Source organism: Pseudopipra pipra, chromosome 4 (assembly GCF_036250125.1).
Source record: "Pseudopipra pipra isolate bDixPip1 chromosome 4, bDixPip1.hap1, whole genome shotgun sequence".
NCBI lineage: Eukaryota > Metazoa > Chordata > Aves > Passeriformes > Pipridae > Pseudopipra > Pseudopipra pipra.
The window spans coordinates 75951164-75974088 of record NC_087552.1 but is presented as its reverse complement, the minus strand read 5'-3'; the positions used below and the strand labels follow the sequence as shown (position 1 = coordinate 75974088).

The window sequence follows — 22925 nt, the reverse complement described above, 5'->3', positions numbered from 1 at the left end:
GGGGCTAAGCGCGCGATTGACACCGCAGTGGACCAATAGCGACGCGCTCAGTCCCCCTCCCGCCCAACCCCCGCGCGGGGGGGCGGGGCCTGGCGGCGGGTCCGGCCAATGGGGTTGGGGGGCGTGTCCCCGGCGGGAGGGGCGGGGCCTGGCGGCGGCGGCGGCGGCGGAGGGCGCGGAGCGGGACCGGCCGGGCCGAGGTAACGGGGGGGACACGGGGGGACACGGACAGAGGAACCGGGGTGACACGGACAGAGAGGCCAAGGGGGGACACAGGGGGTGACACGGACACAGGGACGGAGGGGGACCCGGAGGGGGACACGGGCCGAGGGACCGGGGGGTGCTCGGGGGGGGACAGGGACAGAGGGACCGGGGGGTGCTCGGGGGGGGACAGGGACAGAGGGACCGGGGTGACACGGGGGGGGACAGGGACAGAGGGACCGGGGTGACACGGCCCCAGGGACCGGGGGCTCTCCGGGGGCGCAGGCCCGGCCCAGCTCAGCTGGACCCCGGGCGGGAGCGGAGCGTTCCCTGCCCCTCGTGCCCTCCCGGCCGCCCCTCGGGAGCCGCAGCCCCGGAGCAGCCCCGGCGCTCCCAGAACATTCCTCCGGCTCCCGAAACCCTCCCCGGGCTCCCCAGACATCCCCTCTGTACGGACCGGGCGAGGGGGCCGAGCCCCGTCCCCGGTGACCCCGGAGCGGGGACAGGACCCGCGGGGCGGGGGGACATCGGCCGCTCCCCCCGTCCCTGCTCCGGCCCCTCCCGCGGCACCATCCCCGTTCCCAGGCCGGGATCCCCCTTCCCAGGCCGGGATCCCCCTTCCCACGGGGCAGGCGGAGCTCCCACGCTCTCCAGATGTTCCCGGCCCGGGGAGGGCTCTGGGGGCACAGGGGTGGCCGTCCCTGCCAGCCGGGATTTGGGGGCTCTGGGACACGTTCCGGGGCTCAGCCTGGCCCGGCTCTGCCCGGGACATGTTTTCCCTGCTGGCTCTCGGGTTCCAGCCCCACGTGCCGGGACAGGGTGGGAATTCCTGCAGGAGCCAGAGGGGGAACCTGTGTGGGATGGGACAGGCACGGCTCCGGCCCTTTGGGAGCAGCTGCTCGGGATCCACATCCCCCTGGGATCCACATCCCCCTGGGATCCACATCCCTCTGGATCCACATCCCCCTGGAATCCACATCCCTGTGGGATCCACATCCCCCTGGGATCCACATCCCCCTGGGATCCACGTCCCCCTGGGATCCATGTCCCCCTGGATCCATGTCCCCCTGGATCCATGTCCCTCTGGATCCACATCCCCCTGGGATCCACGTCCCTCTGGGATCCATGTCCCTCTGGATCCACATCCCTCTGGATCCATGTCCCTCTGGATCCACATCCCCCTGGGATCCACATCCCTCTGGGATCCACATCCCCCTGGGATCCATGTCCCTCTGGATCCATGTCCCTCTGGATCCACATCCCCCTGGGATCCACATCCCTCTGGGATCCACATCCCTCTGGGATCCACATCCCCCTGGGATCCACATCCCCCTGGGATCCACGTCCCCCTGGGATCCACGTCCCCCTGGGATCCACGTCCCTCTGGATCCACGTCCCTCTGGATCCACATCCCTCTGGATCCACGTCCCTCTGGATCCACATCCCCCTGGGATCCCGGGCTGTGGGAGCTGCAGGGAAGGCTGAGGGAACCTCAGGGCTGTGTTCAGGACTCAGCAACTCTGGATAAAATTGTGTGTTGGAACATTGTCCCGAAACCCCCCAGTGCTGCCCCTGTGGGAGGGATCCAGCGGGTTTTCCCTCGGGATTGAGGGAATGGCACTTTTCCAGGCTGGGAAAGGGAGAGCCAGGGTGTGTGTGTGAGGTCCACAAGTGTCCCTGCAGGACTGGGACAGGGACAAAGCCCAGCCCAGGGCAGGGGGACAGTGCAGGGGCTGAGAGAGGGAGCTGTGGAAATTCCAGGTGTTCCACAGAATCGTGGAATAGTTTGGGTGGGAAGGGGATTTATTTATATCCCATCAAGTCCCATCATGTCCTGCCATGGGCAGGGACACCTTCCACTATTCCAGGTTTCTCCAACCTGGCCTTGGACACTTCCAAGGATGGGGCAGCCACAGCTTCCCTGGGAAATTCATTCCAGGGCCTCCCCACCCTCACAGCCAGGAATTCTTTCCCAATATCCCATTTAAATCTTTACTTTTCCAGTCTGAAGCCATTCCCTGTGTGCTGTCCCTCCATGCCTTGTCCCCAGTCCCTCTCCAGCTCTCCTGGAGCCCCTTCAGGCCCTGCCAGGGGCTCTCAGCTCTCCTTGGAGCCTTCTCTTCTCCAGGGGAACCCCCCCAGCTCTCCCAGCCTGGCTCCAGAGCAGAGGGGCTCCAGCCCTGGCAGCAGCTCCGGGGCCTCCTCTGGACTCTCTGCAGCAGCTCCAGAGCTCAGGGAGGTTTAACCATCCCGAAATGTCTCCCCAGTATCCCCTCCAACCCTCCCCTCTGCCGGTGCAAAGCCCCTTGTGCTGTCACTCCCTGCCCTGGGGCTGGGGAAGGAGCAGCTGGGGGAGGAGCAGGACTGGCCCTGTCCATGCAGCAGCTGTTTGTTTTCCCTTGGGATGATGATCCCAGACCCTCGGGGCTCATCCCGGGTCACCCATTCCCGCCGGGAAACGTGGCTGTCATCGCTCCTCCCGTGATAATTCCAACCAGGACGGGGCTGTCAGCATTCCCTGCAGGATGGGGCTGTCAGCATTCCCTGCAGGATGGGGCTGTCAGCATTCCCTGCAGGATGGGGCTGTCATCATTCCCTGCAGGACGGGGCTGTCAGCATTCCCTGCAGGATGGGGCTGTCAGCATTCCCTGCAGGATGGGGCTGTCAGCATTCCCTGCAGGATGGGGCTGTCAGCATTCCCTGCAGGACGGGGTTGTCAGCACCCAAATCCCGGAGCTGACGGGTGGCTCCAGCTGGTGCCCTGTCCTGGCCTCTCCCGTGGGGACAGGGCCCATTCCCGTGGGATTTGGGGTCAGTGACCCCCTGGCACAGCCCCGGCTGAGCTGCCAAACCCGGGGGCAGATCAGGGAATCGTGGAATTGTTCAGGTGGGAAAGGACCTCTGACAGCATCAGATCCACCCAGCGACCTCTCCGTGCTTGGCTTCCCGTCCCTTCTCCCAGGGAATGCAGGTGTCCAGGACCAGGAATGTGTGTCCAGCCCTGGGAATGTGTGTCCAGCCCCGGGAATGTGTGTCCAGCCCTGGGAATGTGTGTCCAGCCCCGGGAATGTGTGTCCAGCCCTGGGAATGTGTGTCCAGCCCCGGGAATGTGTGTCCAGCCCCAGGAATGTGTGTCCAGCCCCAGGAAGGTGTGTCCCTGTGTCCCAGCGGGGCCTCCGGCACAAACAGAGCTAAAGCTGCTCCCATGGATCCAGAGCCCTGGCACAGGGATCACTGGGATTGCACCACTGGCACAGGGATCACTGGGATTGCACCACTGGCACAGGGATCACTGGGATTGCACCACTGGCACAGGGATTACTGGGATTGCACCACTGGCACAGGGATCACTGTGCAGCCCTGGAATTCCACTGCTGGCTGTTTGTCTCCCTGCCCGCAGCCAGGCAGGGAATGCTGGCCCTGCCCAGGGGGAAGGGCATCTCCTGGCCCCAGTCCCTTAAAAAACTCCAGCTCTCTCCTAGAGAGGGGCTTTCCCAAGGGTCTGGAGTGCCAGGACCAGGGGGAACAGCTTCCCACTGGCAGAAGACGGGGTTAGATGGGATACTGGGAAGAAAGTCCTCTGGTTAACCCTTTCTGTGCCGGGGAGCTGCTGCAGAGAGTCCAGAGGAGGCCCCGGAGCTGCTGCCAGGGCTGGAGCCCCTCTGCTCTGGAGCCAGGCTGGGAGAGCTGGGGGGGTTCCCCTGGAGAAGAGAAGGCTCCAGGGAGAGCTGAGAGCCCCTGGCAGGGCCTGAAGGGGCTCCAGGAGAGCTGGAGAGGGACTGGGGACAAGGGAGGGAGGGACAGCACACAGGGAATGGCTTCCCTCTGGAAAAGGGGAGATTCAAATGGGATATTGGGCAGGAATTCCTGGCTGGGAGGGTGGGCAGGCCCTGGCTCAGGTTTCCTGGAGAAGCTGTGGATCCTGGAGGGCTGCAGGATCCGTGAGCTGCCGGGAGCAGGACGTGGCTGATCCTGGAAGCAGCTCGAGGAGGAGCTGTTTGGGCTGAATTTGGAATGAGGCTCCTGAGCATTCCTTGGCCCGGGCTCAGGAGCAGCGCCGGCTGTTCGGGGAGGCTCCGGGGTTGTTGTGGCGGCCGGGGATTAAAATAGTGCGGGAGGGGATTATCCCCCGGCCGGGAGGGAAACAGGCCGCGGTTCCTCGGCAACTGGGAGGGCTGGGAATGGAGACCCCACAGCCGCGGGCAGGGCCCGGCACCCCCCGGATCCAGGGAACACCGGGAGCGTCCGGAGGATCCCGGGACACTCGGCATTCCCTGCTCGGGGGCCAGAGCAGGGCAGGGGGGGACTCCCCAGCTCGGCTCTGGAGCAGGGAATGAAAACTCGGGAATAAACCTGTGGAATGGGAAGGAGAAGCCTGGAGGGGGAAAAAATGTACTTGGAGCAGTCAGGGGGGCGGTGGTGGAGTGTGGGCCGGGGCTGCGGCCTGCGGGAAGGGCCGGGACCGGGGAGGGTGTTCCTGGGGGGATCCGGCTGGGAGCAGGGAATGTCCCAGGGCTGGGAACAGGGAATGTCCCAGGGCTGGGAGCAGGGAATGTCCCAGGGCAGTGTGGAGCAGGGAATGTCCCAGGGCCGGGAGCAGGGAATGTCCCAGGGCTGGGAGCAGGGAATGTCCCAGGGCAGTGTGGGGCAGGGAATGTCCCAGGACTGGGAGCAGGGAATGTCCCAGGGCTGGGAACAGGGAATGTCCCAGGGCAGTGTGGGGCAGGGAATGTCCCAGGGCAGTGTGGGGCAGGGAATGTCCCAGGGCCGGGAGCAGGGAATGTCCCAGGACCAGGAGCAGGGAATGTCCCAGGACTGGGAGCAGGGAATGTCCCAGGACTGGGAGCAGGTAATGTCCCAGGACTGGGATCAGGGAATGTCCCAGGACCAGGAGCAGGGAATGTCCCAGGACTGGGAGCAGGGAATGTCCCAGGACTGGGAGCAGGGAATGTCCCAGGGCAGTGTGGGGCAGGGAATGTCCCAGGGCAGTGTGGGGCAGGGAATGTCCCAGGGCAGTGTGGGGCAGCTGGGAGTGCTCCCAGCTGGTGGAAAAATCCACAGGGCCGGGAGATAAGGCGGGATGAGAGGTGCAGTTTGGGCCTCTGGAGCGCGGAGACTTTATCTGGGAGGGGAGATTGGAGGCAGGGAATCGGGATGCCGGGGCGTGGGAGGGACAGGCAGTCGGGGAAGGAGCACTGGGAGAGTGGCTGGACCAGCCGGACCTGTGGAGCAGAGCTGGAACGGGAGAATCCATCCCTGGGGAGAGGAGGCTGACGAGGTGCTTCTCCCTAATTGCTGCTGCGGGGGAGTTCAGGGGTGGCCTGGGAAAGGGTTCCCTTTGTGGCTCTCTCCGGGTTGGAGGCCGGGTGCTGTCGATCCCGCAGTGCAGGAGCTCGGAGGGGCAGCCCCAGCTCTGCCCCCCCTCGCTCCGGAGCCCTCGGAGGGCAGTCGGGAAGGGGGAGCCACGGGAAACTCGGAGGAGGGAAGGGCCCGGCGTGGGCTTTTCCCCAGCTCTGGGTCGCCCGGGTGGGTTTTCCTGCTGGGCCACGAGCCTGTCTGCAAACACCACAATTCCCAAAGCTATTTATAGCCCTGGGAGCCCTGGCCCGCCCGGCTCTCCGGCACAAACCCGGGAACGCTGCCTCGGGATCGCGGCCTCGGCTCGGGAGGGAGAGCGGGACCATCTGTGCTGCCCTGAGCCACACACAGCTGGGGCTTCTCTGTTCCCTTCCCCTGTATTCCCTTCTCCTGGGCTCCTTCCCCTGTGTTCCCTTCTCCTGGGTTCCCTTCTCCTGGGTTCCCTTCTCCTGTGTTCCCTTCTCCTGGGCTCCTTCCCCTGTATTCCCTTCTCCTGGGTTCCCTTCTCCTGGGCTCCCTTCCCCTGTGTTCCCTTCTCCTGTATTCCCTGCTCCTTTATTCCCTTCTCCTGTATTCCCTTCTCCTGTGTTCCCTTCTCCTTTATTCCCTTCTCCTGTGTTCCTTTCTCCTATATTCCCTTCTCCTGGGCTCCTTCCCCTGTGTTCCCTTCCCCTGTGTTCCCTGCTCCTTTATTCCCTTCTCCTGTATTCCCTTCTCCTGTATTCCCTTCCCCTGTATTCCCTTCTCCTATATTCCCTTCTCCCGGGCTCCTTCTCCTGTATTCCCTTCTCCTGTGTTCCTTCTCCCTCCTGCCAGAGGGCAGGGATAGATGGGATATTGGGAAGGAATTCCTGGCTGGGAGGGTGGGGAGGCCCTGGCACAGGTTGGGCAGAGAAGCTGTGGCTGCCCCTGGATCCCTGGAAGTGTCCAAGGCCAGTTTGGAGCAACCTGGGCTGGTGGAAGGTGTCCCTGCCCATGGACAGGGGGTGGCTCTGGGTGGGATTTCAGGTCTTTTCCAACCCAACCCATTCCATGGTTCCTTGACCCCAGGCCTGGGTGCTGCTCTCAGGAATCCTTCCCCACCTCCCAGGGAGTGGGATCACCACGTCCCTGCCCTTCCTGCACCCAGTGTTGGTTCTGTGGGCTCTGGGATGCTGGAATTGCTTTGGGATCTTCCCACGTGCTGGGTTTGCCCCCAGATCTCTCGGTCACTGTTCCCAGGAGCCGGGACCGCCAGGAAGGCCCAGCTGGGATCAGATGCCATGAAATCCATCCTGGGAACCATCTGGCCCTAAAGCAGCACCCAAAGCTGCCCCAGAGCTCTGTTCCCAGCCCGTGGTGTCCAGTCCCTTTTCCACAGGCGGCCAAGGCAGTGTGGGATTGCTGGGAAAGGGCCCTCCCAGGGCACTCCCTCCCTCTGGGCAGAGATCCTCGGCATTTTCCGTGCTCTGGAGCAGGCCCAGGTGCTCTGTGTGCTCTGGATGTGCTTTCTGAGCTCCAGCACTCCTGCTCTTTTTTTTTTTGATCTGTTTAATTTTCCATAGGAAAACAGAAACAAATCCAAGAAACCTTCGTTATAAAAGAGCCGGGTTTTGAATTTATTTGCTTTTTGGTGGAGTCACGTATTCCCGGTTCCCGGAGCCCTGGGAGCCCTTGGAGCATCCCCAGCCCGGCGGGTGCAGCTCCGGTGACTCACAGGGGGAACACAGAGCCCAGGACGGACTCTGAGCCTGGAAAACGCTCCCTGGGAAGGTGCTTTTCCAGGCAGGAATGCTCTGCGTGGCCGGGGCTGCGCTGGCTGAGAGGGGGAAACCAGGACCTCGGATCCTGGAGACCCGGCTGGGAAAAATGGGGATAAACCCCACTTTGGGGGGATTTGATTGTGTGTTGGGTCCATTGGCACATCCCACCCGTCCCTCCTGTGCTGGCACCAGGCTGCCCAGCCTGGAAAACCTGGGGCCAGTTTCCTTGTTCAGGGAGTGCTTTCCCCCAGGATGTTCCCGGGGGATGCCCGGGCAGCGGGATCAGGGGCCTCCCCTTCCCTCTGCTTCTCCTGGAACAGCACTGGGATATTCCCCTGGGAATGGGACCCCCAGGGATCCATGCTGGCATCTCCCAGCATCCTCGTTCCACCTGGAAAGCTCTGGCTCCAGCAGGTGGGGGTGGCCTGGGAAGCTTTGGGATGGCTCAAATCCCAGAGGTGGGGATAGTGTGGTAGGGACTGGGTCTGATATCCACAGGGAAGCAGCTTCCAGGAGGGATCTGGGGCGCCCTGGGTCTGCTGGGAATGGGGCTTTGGACCCCTTTGCTGCTCCCTGCCCACCTGGAAAACCCCCAGGAACTGGGATGAGCTTCCTGGTGCTGCCATATAAACCTGGGAGGGGAACGGGATGGGAGAGTCCTTCCCTGTCCCTGCTCCCAGACCAGGGATGGAGGGAGGGAGGGATGGGGGGTTGGGGTGGATCTAAAACAACTGGGATGGATGGATGGGTGGAGGGATGGATGGATGGATGGATGGGTGGATGGATGGATGGATGGATGGATGGATGGATGGGTGGATGGAGGGATGGATGGATGGATGGGTGGATGGATGGATGGATGGATGGAGGGATGGAGGGATGGATGGATGGATGGATGGATGGATGGATGGATGGATGGATGGATGGATGGATGGATGGATGGATGGATGGGTGGATGGATGGATGGGTGGATGGGTGGATGGATGGATGGGTGGATGGATGGATGGGTGGATGGATGGATGGATGGATGGATGGGTGGATGGATGGATAGCTGAAGGGATGGAGGGATGGGATTTGGGGAGCCGGTGCCTTCCCAGACCTTGTTCCCAGCATCTCCAGGAGCTCCTGGTGGGATCAACTCTTGGTCTAAGCCCAGACAAATACATTCAAACTGTCCCTGGTGGCTCAAAATCTCGAAAAATAAATGCTGAAAAAAATAAATCCCCCCCAAATGCTGCTGCCAGGGAGAGAGGAGGGGCTGGGAACTGCACCCTGCCTGGACAAAAGCAGCCTGGAAGCAGCAGGATCTGAAATTCCTGAAGTTATGGAATCATTAGGGTTGGAAAAGCCCTCCAGGATCACCCAGGCCAAGCACTCCTGTGCTGGGAGGCGGTGGCAGCGTCCCTGTGGGAGCTGGGGTGGATCTGGGGCCACGGGGCCTCAGCAGCCCCCTCACTCCCACATCTCCCCCCCAGAGTCCGTAAGGATGAATGGCTCCGAGCTCGCCAGCACCACGGCATCCAGTCCCAAATCCAAGGAGGAGCCGGGGGTGAACGGGCACGATGAGAAGGAGAACAACCCCTTCGCTGAGTACATGTGGATGGAGAACGAGGAGGACTTCAACAGGCAGGTGAGACTCCCAGCTCCAGGGAAACAGGGATGTGGGGATGGAGGACTCCAACAGGCAGGTGAGACTCCCAGCTCCAGAGAAACACAGGGATGTGGGGGTGGAGCACTTCAACAGGCAGGTGAGATTCCCATTCCCAGCTCCAGGGACACACAGGGATGTGGGGATGGAGGATAAGGAGGACTCCAACAGGCAGGGGAGATTCCCAGCTCCAGGGAAGCACAGGGATGTGGGGATGGAGGACGAGGAAGGTTTCACCAGGCAGGTGAGACGTGGGGGAGTTCCCAGCTCTGTATCCACAGGGAACATGGAGTGTGTGTCCTTTGGTGGCCCCGTGGCAGTCCCAGCCCTGCATGGGGAGGGTGGCTCAGGGAAGAGCCATCCTGTTTGTGCTGGACCTGCCTGGAAGGACGTGGGATGGATGGAGCTGGGAAGGAGCCCCCCCGGTGCCTTTGATCCCCTTGGTGACATCACTGCTCCCAAGCTTTTGGGATCCAGGCCTTGCCTGGCCACGTGCTCAGCTGGAGGCACAGGACCAGCATCCTGCTGAGCCCTTGGAATTGGAATGTTTCCACCCTGGTTATCCCAGCAGGGAGATCCTGCAGCCTCGGTCTGGGGAGAAATCTCTTTATTTCAGTGAAATCATCCTGGAGGCACTTGGAGCAGCTGGAGCTGGAGCCTCGGGATGTTGTGTCCATAAGGCACAGCGAAGCTCCTGAGAGCTCCTGGAGGACTCAAACAGCTCTTGGTTGTGGAATAACGACCTGGGAGCAGCTCCAGAGTGTCCTCCTCGTCCTCATCCTCATCCCAGGGCGGCCCGAGGCAGTGGGAAGGGCTCTCTGGAGGCTCCTGGGATTCTCCTGCCACCATCCCAGCAGCTGGAGAGAACTTGGACACCTTGGCCTGGGAGAGGAGGGAGCTTGTCCCTCCAGCTGAGCTCCTGGACACTTGTCCCCTCCCTGGAATGTCCCTGTGACTGTGCCCAGCACGATTCCCACCCCGGGGTGTCCAGAAGGACCCTCTGGAGCTGTGGGCAGGCTGGGCAGAGGGAATTCCCACCCCCTGCTCTCCAGAGGAAGGTTCCATCAGCATCCCTGGGGTCCTCAGAGAAACTCTCTCTGCCAGTGGTGATGGTGCTCCTGCCACCCTCACATTCCAGTGCTCTGGGATTGGGATCTGGGGCTGGATCCCCCTCTGGATCCCTTGCCCTCCCCTCTCCCTGAGCTCTCCGGGGCCACGTGGCTTCCCTGCCTCCTCCCCAGGGCTTTGGGCCGGGCAGAGCCCGGGCAGGGCACAGGCAGGGCACAGGCAGCAGCTCCAGGTGCTCCCCCAGCCTGGCATGTTCCTCCCCAACCTGTGCCACCGACATTCCTTTCCCATGGAACCACATCCCGAGGGCAGACAGGGAGGGGTGGGAGCAGGAGCTGCTGACAGCAGGGAGCTGGAGCACAGGTGTCAGAGGCAGGTGGGAGCACAGGGAATATCCACCTGGATTGCAGGGCTGGGAGAGGCACCAGGCCCTGGGCTCTGCCTGTCCCGAGGAAGGGCAGATCCCGGGACAGTCACTGTCCTTGTCCCTGTGGGATGAGCCAGCACTGCTGGGCCCTTCACTGTTCAGTGTCCTCATGGCACCTGCTCCTGCCAGGGAGGAGTTTCAGGAATTCCTTCCCGATATTCCATCTGAATCTCCACTTTTCCAAGGGGAAAACACCCCCCCTGTGTGCTGTCCCTCCCTGCCTTGTCCCCAGTCCCTCTCCAGCTCTCCTGGAGCCCCTTTAGGCCCTGCCAGGGGCTCTCAGCTCTCCCTGGAGCCTTCTCTTGTCCAGGGGAACCCCCCCAGCTCTCCCAGCCTGGCTCCAGAGCAGAGGGGCTCCAGCCCTGGCAGCAGCTCCGGGGCCTCCTCTGGACTCTCTGCAGCAGCTCCACGTCCCTGTGCTGTTGTTCCCAGGGCTGGAGCAGCTCTGCAGGGGGGTCTCACCTCAGACAGGGCCAGAGGGGCACAATCCCCCCCAGCCTTGCTGCCCTGGAACATGGAAGGGTTTGAGCTTTCCAGAGCACTTTGTGGATCATGGATTCCCTCAGCCCTCTTGGGCTCCATGAGAATCCAGAGAGAACCAGCCTGGGAGATGGGATTGGCTGGTCAGTGTGACCCGCTGATGGTTCAGGAAGGACGGACCCCCAGCCCCATCCTGCCCCTCTCCTGCCTCCTTCTGCTCCCACAGCCCTGCCTGAGCAGCTCCAGGGGCTCCAGGGGCTTTCCTGATCCTCAGGAGGAGGTTTCCTGCGGTGCCATCCCTGGAGCCCTCGTGGGAGCCAAGTGCCACCCTCTGTCACCACCTGCAGGTGTGACAAAGCTGCAGGGAGCAGGAAGGGCTGGGAGAGCTCTGGGATTGCTCCAGAGCAGAGAGGATCCGCCCAGCAATCCAGCTGGGATGGCATCAGCCATCCAGTTTGGAGCAAGGGAAGGGAGAAATCCTGGAGAAAAGGAGGCTCAGGGGGGACCTTCTGGCTCTGCAACCCCCTGACAGGAGGGGGGAGCTGGGAGGGATTCGGGCTCTGCTCCCAGGGAACAAGGGACAGGAGGAGAGGGAACGGCCTCAGGCTGTGCCAGGGGAGGGTCAGGTTGGATATTGGGAAAATTCCCCCGGAAAGGGCTGTCCAGCCCTGGCACAGCTGCCCAGGGAGGGGGGATGTGGCACTCGGGGCCACGGCCGGGGGTGTCCCTGCAGTGCTGGGGGAGCTCCGTGCTCTCCGAGGGCTTTTCCATGCTGAGTGATTCCATGATCCCACGAGCTGTGCCGGAGCCTGGCAGACACTGCAGACCCTCCCCAGCTGGGCCCAGCCTATGGAAGAACCCAGGAAAAACCCCGGGATGTCCTTTCCCCCCGGGATGTCCCTTCCACCCCCCGGGATGTCCTTTCCCCCCGGGATATCCCTTCCCCCCGGGATGTCCCTTCCACCCCCCGGGATGTCCCTTCCACCCCCCGGGATGTCCTTTCCCCCCGGGATGTCCCTTCCACCCCCCGGGATGTCCCTTCCACCCCCTGGGATGTCCTTTCCACCCCCCGGGATGTCCTTTCCACCCCCCGGGATGTCCTTTCCCCCCGGGATGTCCCTTCCACCCCCCGGGATGTCCCTTCCCCCCGGGATGTCCTTTCCCCCCGGGATGTCCTTTCCCCCCCGGGATGTCCTTTCCACCCCCCGGGATGTCCTTTCCACCCCCCGGGATGTCCTTTCCACCCCCCCGGGACTAAGGAATCTCTCCGGGCAGGTGGAGGAGGAGCTGCAGGAGCAGGAATTCCTGGACCGCTGCTTCCAGGAGATGCTGGAGGAGGAGGACCAGGACTGGTTCATCCCGTCCCGGGACCTGCCCCAGGGCGTGGGGCAGCTGCAGCAGCAGCTCCACGGGCTCTCGGTGGGGGACGGCCACGGCTCCGAGGACATTCTGGTGAGGGGATGTGCCCCTGGAGCGTCCGGGGCCGGGCTGGGTGGGGCTTGGAGCGACCTGGGGCAGCGGGAAGTGTCCCAGGGCTGGGGCTGGGTGGGCTCTGAGGTCCCTTCCAGCCCCGACCGTCCCGTGGGTCCGTGGAGTCGCTCCCTGGGATGGGGCTGCTGCTTCCCCACGTGGCAAGGCACGAACAGGGAGACTGAACCCACGGGTTGGCCCTGTGTTCCCCCAAAACCCGGCCTGGGAGCACAGACCTTGGAGCTGGGGGATGGTCCGGATCATCCCGGGCCTGTGGGGCCACGAGGGATCCTCGGGGTGCGGGGGTTTGGGGTGTGGGGGTTTGGGGTGCGGGGATTTGGGATGCAGGGGTTTGGGGTGCAGGTCCATCCTTGGGGTGCAGGGTTTGGAGTGCAGGGGTTTGGGGTGCAGGGGTTTGGGGTGCAGGTCTGTCCTTGGGGTGCAGGGGTTTGGGGTACAGGGGTTTGGAGTGCAGGGGTTTGGGGTGCAGGGGTTTGGGGTGCAGGTCCTTCCTTGGTGTGCAGGGATTTGGGGTGCAGGGGTTTGGGGTGCAGGGGTTTGGGGTACAGGGGTTTGGGGTGCAGGGGTTTGGGGTGCAGGTCCTTCCTTGGTGTGCAGGGATTTGGGGTGCAGGGGTTTGGGATGCAGGTCCATCCTTGGGGTGCAGGGATTTGGGGTGCAGGGATTTGGGGTGCAGGGGTTTGGGGTGCAGGGTTTTGGGATGCAGGGGTTTGGGGTGCAGGGGTTTGGGGTGCAGGGATTTGGGGTGCAGGGATTTGGAGTGCAGGGGTTTGGGGTGCGGGGGTTTGGGGTGCAGGGGTTTGGGGTGCAGGTCCTTCCTTGGTGTGCAGGGATTTGGGGTGCAGGGGTTTGGGATGCAGGTCCATCCTTGGGGTACAGATCCATCCTTGGGGTGCAGGGATTTGAGGTGCAGGGGTTTGGGATGCAGGTCCATCCTTGGGGTACAGGGGTTTGGGGTGTGGGGGTTTGGGGTGCGGGGGTTTGGGGTGCAGGGGTTTGGGATGCAGGGGTTTGGGGTACAGGGGTTTGGGATGCAGGGGTTTGGGGTGCAGGTCCGTCCTTGGGATGCAGGGGTTTGGGGTACAGGGGTTTGGAGTGCAGGGGTTTGGGATGCAGGGGTTTGGGGTGCAGGTCCGTCCTTGGGATGCAGGGATTTGGGGTGCAGGGGTTTGGGGTGTGGGGGTTTGGGGTGCAGGGCTTTGGGGTGCAGGGCTTTGGGGTGCAGGTCCATCCTTGGGGTGCAGGGATTTGATGTGCAGGGGTTTGGGATGCAGGTCCATCCTTGGGGTGCAGGGATTTGGGGTGTGGGGGTTTGGGATGCAGGTCGTTCCTTGGGGTGCAGGGATTTGGGGTGCAGGGATTTGGGGTGCAGGGGTTTGAGGTGCAGGGGTTTGGGGTGCAGGTCCCTCCTTGGAGTGCAGGGATTTGGGGTGCAGGGATTTGGGGTGCAGGGGTTTGAGGTGCAGGGGTTTGGGGTGCAGGTCCCTCCTTGGAGTGCAGGGATTTGTGGTGCAGGGATTTGGGGTGCATGGGTTTGGGGTGCAGGGTTTTGGGGTACAGGGGTTTGGGGTGCAGGGGTTTGGGGTGCAGGGTTTTGGGGTACAGGGGTTTGGAGTGCAGGGGTTTGGGGTGCAGGGATTTGGGGTGCAGAGATTTGGGGTGCAGGGATTTGGGGTGCAGGGGTTTGGGATGCAGGGATTTGGGGTACAGGGGTTTGGGGTGCAGGGGTTTGGGGTGCAGGGATTTGGGGTGTAGGGGTTTGGGATGCAGGTCCATCCTTGGGGTGCAGGGGTTTGGGGTGCAGGGATTTGGGGTGCAGGTCTATCCTTGGCGTGCAGGGATTTGGGGTGCAGGGATTTGAGGTGCAGGGATTTGAGGTGCAGGGGTTTGGGGTGCAGGGGTTTGGAGTGCAGGGGTTTGGGGTGCAGGGATTTGGGGTGCAGGTCCCTGGAATGCAGCTCCCTGGAGTGCAGCTCCCTGGGGAATCCCGGCCTGGGGGCACTGATGGATCCCTGTTCTCTCTTCTCTTGCAGAGCAAAAGCAACTTGAATCCAGATGCCAAGGAGTTTGTGCCGGGAGTGAAGTACTGACAGGCCAGGCCTGGAGAGAGACTGAATCCCTGCTCCAGGGAGTGCCAGGGGATAGAGGGGGGACAGCCCGGCTGGACTCGGCGCCGGGATCTGCTCCAGCTTCAAGTACCTGTTTTTTTCCTCCTTTATTTTTTTTTTTAACACTTTGTATCGTCCCATCACCTTTTTTTGGCGGTTTTTTGCTTCCTGGGACGTGTGGCCCTTTGGGCCTGTCCTGGATTCCAGCCTCCCCCTGCTCCAGAGGCCCATCCCTGCGTGTGCTTCAGCCCTGCTAGTGGGAAAACCCTGGGAAAACCCTGGGAAAACCCTGGGAAAATCCCGGGAAATGGGGTGTGCTCGTTCCAGTAGGATTTTTAGGGATCCCCTGCCAGCAGCCAGCCCGGGCTGGGAGCTGCACCCACCTTCCCCCATCCCCTTAAAGCAGATTCCTTCACCCCAGGTGAAGTGCACCAGGCTGGGATCCCGAAATCCCTCCGGGAGGAGCTGCCCTGGCTCCACGAGGGAAGCTGAGCCCTCATTCCCACATTCCCATGCTGGCAGGAGGCTCCTTCCTGCTCCAGCAGTTCTGGGGGTGCTCGGGGGGGCCCAGACCCCCCTGGGCATCAACCCCTGGGAAGGGCAGCTCCTCCCAAACTCCCCCTCAGGGAATTCCCTCCCCAGCTCTTGAGCTCATCCAGCACTGCAGCCCGTGGCTCTGAAGCCTCATCCTAATTCCTCTGGGATAGAAATCCATTCTTGGCACAGGGGGAGGGGTTGTGGAGCAGCTTCCCTGGGGGAGGAGTGGGATCCTCCTTTGGGATGAGCCCCGAGGAGCCCCCAGGAGGGATGTTTTTGGGAGGGGATGGGCAGAGCCTGGTGCTGGTCCCTTTTCCAAGGCTCTGGTGCTGCCTCAGGGCAGAGCCCCTGGAGCAGCTGCTGGAGCAGGATCCGTGTCTCCCTCAGCTGAGCTCCTGGGAACCCTCTTCCCCACCCATGGGGGCTGCAGCTCCCAAACCACGGCCCTGGGCACTTCCAGGGGTCCTAAATCATGGGCTTCACGGGATCCTTCAGAGAGCTGGGGCTGGAAATCCCCTTCCAGGGCGAGTGGGAGCTCCTGGGGGGCAGAAATCCCTGTCCAGAGAAAGCAGGAGCTCCTTGGGGTAGGAAGTCCCTATCCAGGAAAAGTGGGAGCTTCCCAGGTCAGAAATCCCTGAGAAAGCAGGAAGTTCCCAGAAATCCCTATCCATGAAAAGTGGGAGCTCTTTGGGGTCAGCAGTCCCTGCCCAGGGAACACAGGAGCATCCCAGGGCAAGAAATACTCATCCAGAAAAATCAGGAACTTCCTGGGGTTGGAAATCCATGAGAAAACAGGAGCTTCTCCAGGTCAGAGATCCACATCCAGGGAAAGTCAGAGCTTCCCAGCTCAGAAATCCATGAGAAAGCAGGAGCTGCTCGGGGCCAGAGATCCTTGTGCAGAGAAACCAGGAACCTCCTGGGGTTGGAAATCCACGTCTGGGGAAAGCAGGAGCCTCCCAGGGGCAGAAATCCCCATCCAGGGGAAGTTGGGAGCTCTTTGAGGCCAGAAATCCCTATCCATGGAAAACGGGAGCTTCTTGGGGTCAGAGGTCCCTGTCCAGAGAAACCAGGAGCTTTCTGGGCTTGGGAATTCCTATCCATAGAAAGTGGGAGCTCCTGGGGGTCAGAAATCCCCCCATTCAGAGAAAAAGGGAGCTCGTCAGGGTTGTAAATCCATGGAAATCAGGAGCTCCCGATCCAGGACAATGAGCACAGTTCCCGTTATAAATCCATGGAAAGCAGGAGCTCCCGATCCAGGACAATGAGCACAGTTCCCGCTGGATGAGCCGCTGCTCATCCGTGTAAATCCCGCTCCCGGGCGCGGTTCCTCCCCCATCCCCGGCCCTAAAGGAGCCGCTAATGGATGGGGACGGGGATCCTGATGGCCATTAACTCGTGGGGCCGTCGGACCGTGAATTCCCAGCTCCCGGGGCGCTCCGGGGCCTCCCAGCTGTCCCAGCTCCGGCTGCGGGGCTCCATCCCGGCGCTCAACCCCGGCGGAGCCACGGTCCCATCCAAATATCCCAGGCTGGGGCGAGTTCCCCCCGTTCCCGGTGCCTCCAGCGGCCGGAGGCTCCCCCCGGCCGGGCAGGATGGGATCCGGGGCGCCGGGATGGGCAGCGGGAACTGGGATGGGCAGCGGGAACTGGGATGGGCAGCGGGAACTGGGATGGGCAGCGGGACACCGAGCGAACCCCTGGAGCGATCCCACACTCCCCCCTTCCCTTTTCCCGGTTTCCCTTTGATTTCCTACTCCTTCCTACCCCCCTCCACGTGCTGTAAATTTCGGACAAGGCGTTATCAAAAATAAACTTTTTTTGGAAGGGAGCGGGGCCAGAGTTTTCCCTGGAAAACCGGGGGAGGGGTCTCCATCCGTCATTCCCACTCCGGGCGTTAGATGGCTCTGCTGCCGCTGCTTGGAGCCCTATCCCTGATTTCCTTTGGCTCTGCTGCCGCTGCTTGGAGCCCTATCCCTGATTTCCTTTGGCTCTGCGGCGCTGGATGGAGCCCTATCCCTGATTTCCTTTGGCTCTGCGGCGCTGGATGGAGCCCTATCCCTGATTTCCTTTGGCTCTGCTGCGCTGGATGGAGCCCTGTCCCTGATTTCCTTCGCGGGGCCACCCGGAATCTCCCGGTGGATTTTCCCCCGCCCTCCCCTCCCTGCGCTGGCACCTTTTTGGGCAGTTTTGGGGCCGTGCTTTGGGCCGGGCACAGCTCCCTCTGCTGATCCCAGGCAAAAATAACCCAAAAGGGCTTTTCATCGCTATTTTTCCCTTTCAGAGCTCAGCCCCTAAGGCTGTGGGAGCAGGGGCAGGGCCGGCCCCGCAGCTCCGTGTCCATTCCCTGGTCAGGGGTGTCACATCCCCTGTCCCCACCTCCCGGGTCCCCTCGGTGCTGGCAGGGCCCAGAGGTGTCATCCTTCCTCCTCCTCCTCTTCCCTCCCTTTCTGCTTGGATCCAGCTGCTCCCTGAGCCCCAGCCCCTCCCTGGCAGGCTCAGCACCCCATTCCCATCCCCATTCCCAGCCCCATTCCCATCCCCATTCCCACCCCCATCCCCATCCCCATCCCCATCCCCATCCCCATTCCCATTCCCATCCCCATTCCCATCCCCATTCCCAGCCCCATTCCCATCCCCATTCCCATCCCCATTCCCACCCCCATCCCCACCCCATCCCCATCCCCATCCCCACCCCCATTCCCATCCCATCCCCATCCCATCCCCACCCCATGGCCCCGCTCCAGCCCGGCCCCCTCGGGCACCAAAGGGGAAATGAAACAGGAACCTCCAGGGGCTTCCCAGCAGCCTCCCCTTGGCTCGGGGTGTCCCCCCCCAGCAGGGCTGAGCTGGGGACAGTTCCTGTCCCGTGGCTGCTGTTCCTGGCCCCACACTTCAGCCCCAGGCCCGTCCTGCCCATCCCCCTGCACCCACCCCCATCCCGCCCCATTCCCTGCTCTCCCAGCCCCATCCCGCCCCATTCCCTGCTCTCCCAGCCCCATCCCGCCCCATTCCCTGCTCTCCCACCCCCATCCCGCCCCATCCCCCTACTCCCACCCCCATCCCGCCCCATTCCCTGCTCTCCCAGCCCCATCCCGCCCCATTCCCTGCTCTCCCACCCCCATCCCACCCCATTCCCTGCTCTCCCACCCCCATCCCGCCCCATCCCCCTACTCCCACCCCCATCCCGCCCCATTCCCTGCTCTCCCAGCCCCATCCCACCCCATTCCCTGCTCTCCCACCCCCATCCCGCCCCATTCCCTGCTCTCCCAGCCCCATCCCGCCCCATTCCCTGCTCTCCCACCCCCATCCCACCCCATTCCCTGCTCTCCCACCCCCATCCCGCACCATTCCCTGCCTCCCAGCCCCATCCCGCCCCATTCCCTGCCTCCCACCCCCATCCCGCCCCATTCCCTGCTCTCCCACCCCCATCCCACCCCATTCCCTGCTCTCCCACCCCCATCCCGCCCCATTCCCTGCCTCCCAGCCCCATCCCGCCCCATTCCCTGCTCTCCCACCCCCATCCCACCCCATTCCCTGCCTCCCAGCCCCATCCCGGCCTCCAGCCCCACTCTCTCAGTTCTATCCTGCCCCATCCCCGTTGTGCCCCATGCCCACACTCCCAGCCCCACCCTGCCCTATCCTGCCCCATCCCTGTGCTTCCAGCCCCACGTTTTCATCCCCGTCCTGCCCCATGCCCACAGTCTCAGCCCCATCCCCACAATCTCACCCCCATGCCCACAATCTCAGCCCCATCCCCACTCTCCCACCCCCCCAGCCCCTCTCCCCACCTCACCCCACTCCCCTCCGGGCAGTGCAACCTCTTTATTGCCAAACCACAAACCTCTCAGTCCGAGCCCCCCCATTGCTGGGGTGTGCCCCCGTTTTTGGGGTGTGACCCCATTTTTGGGGTGTGCCCCCGTTTTTGGGGTGTCCCCCCGTGTTTGGGGTGTGCCCCCGTGTTTGGGGTGCCCCCGCTGTGGGGTGGCTCAGAACACGTGTGTGTAGAACACGTCCACGTTCCCGGCCCTGTCCAGGGGCAGGGCCATCCCCACGCTCCGGGCCCCCAGCCGGGCCCCCCCCAGGGCCGACGAGCGCTTCAGCTTCAGGAGGCTGAACCGGGAGAACGCGCGGCCCGGGGCCTCATCCCGGGCCTGGGCCAGCACCTGGATGAACCCTGGGAAGGGGGCACACGGGGGGGGGGTCACACGGGCCCCCCGGGCCCCCCCGTGCCCCCGTCCCTGCGCTCACCCGCCTGCATCCGCTCCCAGCTGTTCCACACGGAGCCCACGCACACGATGGGCAGCCCCAGCTCCCCCAGGAACAGGCTCTGGGGGGGTCGGGGGGGGTGAGGGGAGGGGGCCGAGACCCCTCCCACCCCCGAGCCCCCCCCCCCAGCCCCGGGTGGGCGCTCACCTGGTCGATCTTGGGCAGCACGGCCACCACGTGCCGCGCCAGCACCTCGCCCGCCTTGGTGAAGATGTGGCAGCACAGAGGGTCCCCGGCCTGGGCGCCTGGGGACGGGGTGGGGGGGTGGGACGGGGACCTGGGACCCCCCCTGCGCCCCCCGGGGGTCCCACAAGCCGGGCTGGGCTGCGGGGGACGGGGTGGCACCCGTGTCCCACCCCCCGAGGAGGGCAGAGGGTGCTCGGGGCCGAGGTGTGCCCGGGGCAGAGATCGGGGAGTGGCACCGGGAGGGACAAACGGGGTGACGGTGCCCGGGGGGGCCGGGACAGCTCCACCCCCCCCGGAAGGGGCTCCCTACCCTCTGCCAGCTTCTGGCAAAACCCCGCGAACTTGGACTTCTCGAAGGTGCGGTAGAGGTGGGTCAGGAGCCCCATCCTGTCCGAGATCTGGGGGGCAGCGATGGGGGGGGCACAGGGCAGCTCTGGGGCCCGGCTGCACAGGGGACCCGCCCTGGGGACAGGGACCCCATCCCACTGTGCAGCTGAGAGCATCCCCTGCACCCCACACACAGCCCAGAGACCCCTCTGGATCCCAGTACTGAGCCCAGAGACCCCCGGACCCCAAAACACAGCCCAGAGTCCCCCAGACCCCAAAACACAGCCCAGAGTCCCCCAGACCCCAAAACACAGCCCAGAGTCCCCCAGACCCCAAAACACAGCCCAGAGTCCCCCAGACCCCAAAACACAGCCCAGAGCCCCCCAGACCCCAAAACACAGCCCAGAGTCCCCTTGTACCCAAAACACAGCCCAGAGTCCCCCAGACCCCAAAACACAGCCCTGAGTCCCCTTGTACCCAGAACACAACCCAGAGCTCCCCCAGACCCTGACACTCAACCCAGAGCACTCAGGACCGTGCACACACCCCAGAGCCCCCCCAGGACCCCAGCCCCCATCCCAGAGCCCCCCCAGGACCCCAGCCCCCATCCCAGAGCCCACCCTGTACCTCGACAGCCATCCCAGACTCCTCCCCCTGTACCCCAATACACGTCCCAGAGCCCACTGGGACCCCAACACCCATCCCGGAGCCCACTGGGACCCCGACACAGATCCCAGAGCCCCCCAGCCCCTGCCAGCCCCCCGCAGCACCTGGAAGTAGTCGAACATGGCCTGCCTGACGTATCCCACGTCGTGGGGCGGCACCTCCAGGTTGTCCATGCAGTCAAACACCATCTTCACGGCCTGGTGGGCGATCCAGTACGCTGGGGGGGGGGTCAGGGGCCGCCTCGGCCCCCCCGGAGCTCCCCGGCCCCCCCGGCCCCCCCGGGCTCACCGGAGCCTTCGTCGCCCATCATGTGCCCCCATCCTCCGCAGCCGGTCTCGGAGCCGTCGGGGTTGATGAGTTTGCAGTTGGAGCCGGTGCCCGAGATCAGCACGATCCCCCCTGCGGGGCGGGGGCACCGTCAGCCCCCGTGCCGGGGTGTCCCCCCCGCCGCGCCCCCCGGGTCCCCACCGTGGTCGGTGGCCGTGGCCATGGCCCCCACGGCGTCGGTGGTGATGAAGTAGCTCTGGCTGAGGTGGGGGAAGCGCCGGTGCAGCTCCTCCGTCAGCTTCCCGATGGCGTCCTGCTGGTCCCCCCCGCTCAGGGACAGCCCCTGCCCCGGCCGGGGGCCCCGTCAGCCCCGGGCTGTGCCCGGGGGGGGTCCCGGGGCGGGGGGACGGGGGGGCCTCACCAGGGAGCGCAGGGGGACCTGGGGGTCGGCCCCCGCCTTGCTCTTGGCCTCGCTGACCATGCGCTCGATCCTCTCCAGGCACTTCTCGGAGCCGATGAGCTGGGACACGGGGGGACACCCTAAAGCCCCCCCAGGCTCCCTCCCTGGGGGTCCCACGTGGCTCCACGGCAGCCACGAGAGGGGGGACCCCCCCAGAACCTTCTCCAGTGGCTTCATCCCACCCAAGCGCCCTGGGAGCCTGGGGACAGCCAGAACCAGCCCCCCGTGTCCTGTGTCCCCCCTCCGTGTCCTGTACCCCCCTCCCCATGTCCTGTGCCCCCCTCCATGCCCTGTTCCCCCTCGGGCTGGGCAGGGGGTGTCCCCCAGCTCACCCAGTGGTTGGTGCAGGGTCCCTCTGTCTCGGCCAGGATCTGCCCATCTCCAGACACCAGCACCACCCTGGAGTGGGTGCCCCCGCTGCCGAGAGAGGGGGGGACACACTGCCAGCACCACCCCACAGCCCCCCACACCCCCGCCCACCGAGGGGGGGACCCCCACTCAGCCCCACCGGCCCCTAGAGCAGCACTTGGGGGTGATGGAGGGGGGTAGGACCAGGATGGGGGTCCCTGGAGGGGAGTGGGACCAGGATGGGGGTCCCTGGGGGGGTTGGGACCAGGATGGGGGTCCCTGGGGGGGGTGGGACCAGGATGGGGGTCCCTGGAGGGGAGTGGGACCAGGATGGGGGTCCCTGGAGGGGAGTGGGACCAGGATGGGGGTCCCTGGGGGGGGGTGGGACCAGGATGGGGGTCCCTGGAGGGGAGTGGGACCAGGATGGGGGTCCCTGGAGGGGGGTGGGACCAGGATGGGGGTCCCTGGGGGGGGGTGGGACCAGGATGGGCGTCCCTGGGGGGGTGGGACCAGGACGGGGGGCCCCGCGAGGGGCGCGGTGCTGACCCTGCCCCACCGACCTCGGTCCCCGGCCACAGCCCGGACAGGGCAGGAGGGGTCGGGGGGCAGGAGCCGATCGGGGAGAGGGGCTGGATGGAGTTCCCGGCTGCTTCCCCATCGGTTCCTGCCCCCGCGACCCCTCCTGAGGACCGCCCCCAGGCTGAGGGTCCCCGGGAGTGGCGGGTCGGGGCCGTCAGGGAGGTGGGGGTGCCCGGGGGACGGGGGTGCGGAGCCTCGGGGAGCCCCTCTGTCCGCGGCGCGACCCCTCAGCCCTCCCCGGGACCCTCACCCCTCCCGGGACCCCTCACCCCTCCCGGGACCCCTCACCCCTCCCGGGATCCTCACCCTCCCGGGACCCCTCATCCCTCCAGACACCCCTCATCCCTCCCGGGACCCCTCACCCTCCCGGGACCCCTCACCCCTTCAGACACCCCTCACCCTCCCGGGACCCTCACCCGCCCGGGACCCCTCACCCCTCCACGCCGCCGAACAGCGACGCCATCGCGGCCGCCACAGCCCCGCCCCTCGGGCCACGCCCATGGGCGTGGCACCGCCTCGGCCCCACCCACTGCCATATATAGCGCATGGACACGCCCATCGCCATAGATAGTTCTGGACACGCCTCTAATGGGCGTGGTTTCACGGCCAGACACGTTCCGTGTTCCACCCATGGCCACGCCCACATGGCACGCCACAGACCGAGGCCCCGCCCTCTCCCCGCCCCCTGGGCGTTGGCCCCGCCCTCCCGCCCGCCCCGGGTCCTTGTGCCGACCCCGTATCGCCGTCCTGCCCCCCTCGGGGGTCCCGGG

The 22925-nt window shown here is 64.6% G+C and overlaps 2 protein-coding genes across 10 annotated transcripts; one reads left to right on the top strand and one right to left on the bottom strand.

Annotated features, from left to right (window-relative positions):
- The first annotated feature begins 134 nt into the window (after nt 1–134).
- Nucleotides 135–16884, top strand: PAIP2B (poly(A) binding protein interacting protein 2B). 3 transcript variants are annotated; one of them, XM_064653637.1, is made up of 4 exons: nt 135–200; nt 8774–8928; nt 12197–12373; nt 14446–16884. In XM_064653637.1, the coding sequence occupies exons 2-4, from the start codon at nt 8785–8787 to the stop codon at nt 14500–14502; spliced, it is 378 nt and encodes a 125-aa protein (XP_064509707.1). In that variant the 5' UTR covers nt 135–200; nt 8774–8784; the 3' UTR covers nt 14503–16884. The 3 variants fall into 3 exon arrangements, with proteins under 3 accessions (XP_064509707.1, XP_064509709.1, XP_064509708.1); XM_064653639.1 differs by lacking the exon at nt 135–200 and adding an exon at nt 5383–5479; XM_064653638.1 differs by lacking the exon at nt 135–200 and adding an exon at nt 7134–7311.
- A 1977-nt stretch (nt 16885–18861) lies between these two features.
- NAGK (N-acetylglucosamine kinase) lies at nt 18862–22670 on the bottom strand. Of its 7 annotated transcripts, none has more exons than XM_064653646.1 (10): nt 22590–22670; nt 21561–21645; nt 21190–21288; nt 20970–21111; nt 20790–20900; nt 20606–20718; nt 19819–19906; nt 19470–19567; nt 19305–19383; nt 18862–19230 (listed from the first exon to the last, which is right to left on the bottom strand). In XM_064653646.1, exons 1-10 carry the CDS (start codon nt 22616–22618, stop codon nt 19043–19045), a joined length of 1032 nt encoding a protein of 343 aa, XP_064509716.1. In that variant the 5' UTR covers nt 22619–22670; the 3' UTR covers nt 18862–19042. The 7 variants fall into 7 exon arrangements, with proteins under 7 accessions (XP_064509716.1, XP_064509717.1, XP_064509719.1 ...); XM_064653648.1 differs by having other exon boundaries at nt 19051–19230; nt 19819–19970; XM_064653647.1 differs by lacking the exon at nt 19305–19383 and having other exon boundaries at nt 19819–19970.
- Between the last annotated feature and the right edge of the window lie 255 nt (nt 22671–22925).

What these genes read in the sequence shown, in the direction of transcription:
- PAIP2B (XM_064653637.1), top strand. Translation starts at nt 8,785, where the DNA reads ATGAATGGCTCCGAGCTCGCCAGCACCACGGCATCCAGTCCCAAATCC. An exon ending in AGGAGGACTTCAACAGGCAG is followed by an intron (nt 8,929 to 12,196) that starts GTGAGACTCCCA and finishes CTCTCCGGGCAG; the next exon opens with GTGGAGGAGGAGCTGCAGGA. An exon ending in ACGGCTCCGAGGACATTCTG is followed by an intron (nt 12,374 to 14,445) that starts GTGAGGGGATGT and finishes CTTCTCTTGCAG; the next exon opens with AGCAAAAGCAACTTGAATCC.
- NAGK (XM_064653646.1), bottom strand. Translation starts at nt 22,618, where the DNA reads ATGGCGTCGCTGTTCGGCGGCGTGGAGGG. An exon ending in GATGGGCGACGAAGGCTCCG is followed by an intron (nt 20,719 to 20,789) that starts GTGAGCCCGGGG and finishes CCCCCCCCCCAG; the next exon opens with CGTACTGGATCGCCCACCAG. An exon ending in TTGCCAGAAGCTGGCAGAGG is followed by an intron (nt 19,568 to 19,818) that starts GTAGGGAGCCCC and finishes CCCCGTCCCCAG; the next exon opens with GCGCCCAGGCCGGGGACCCT.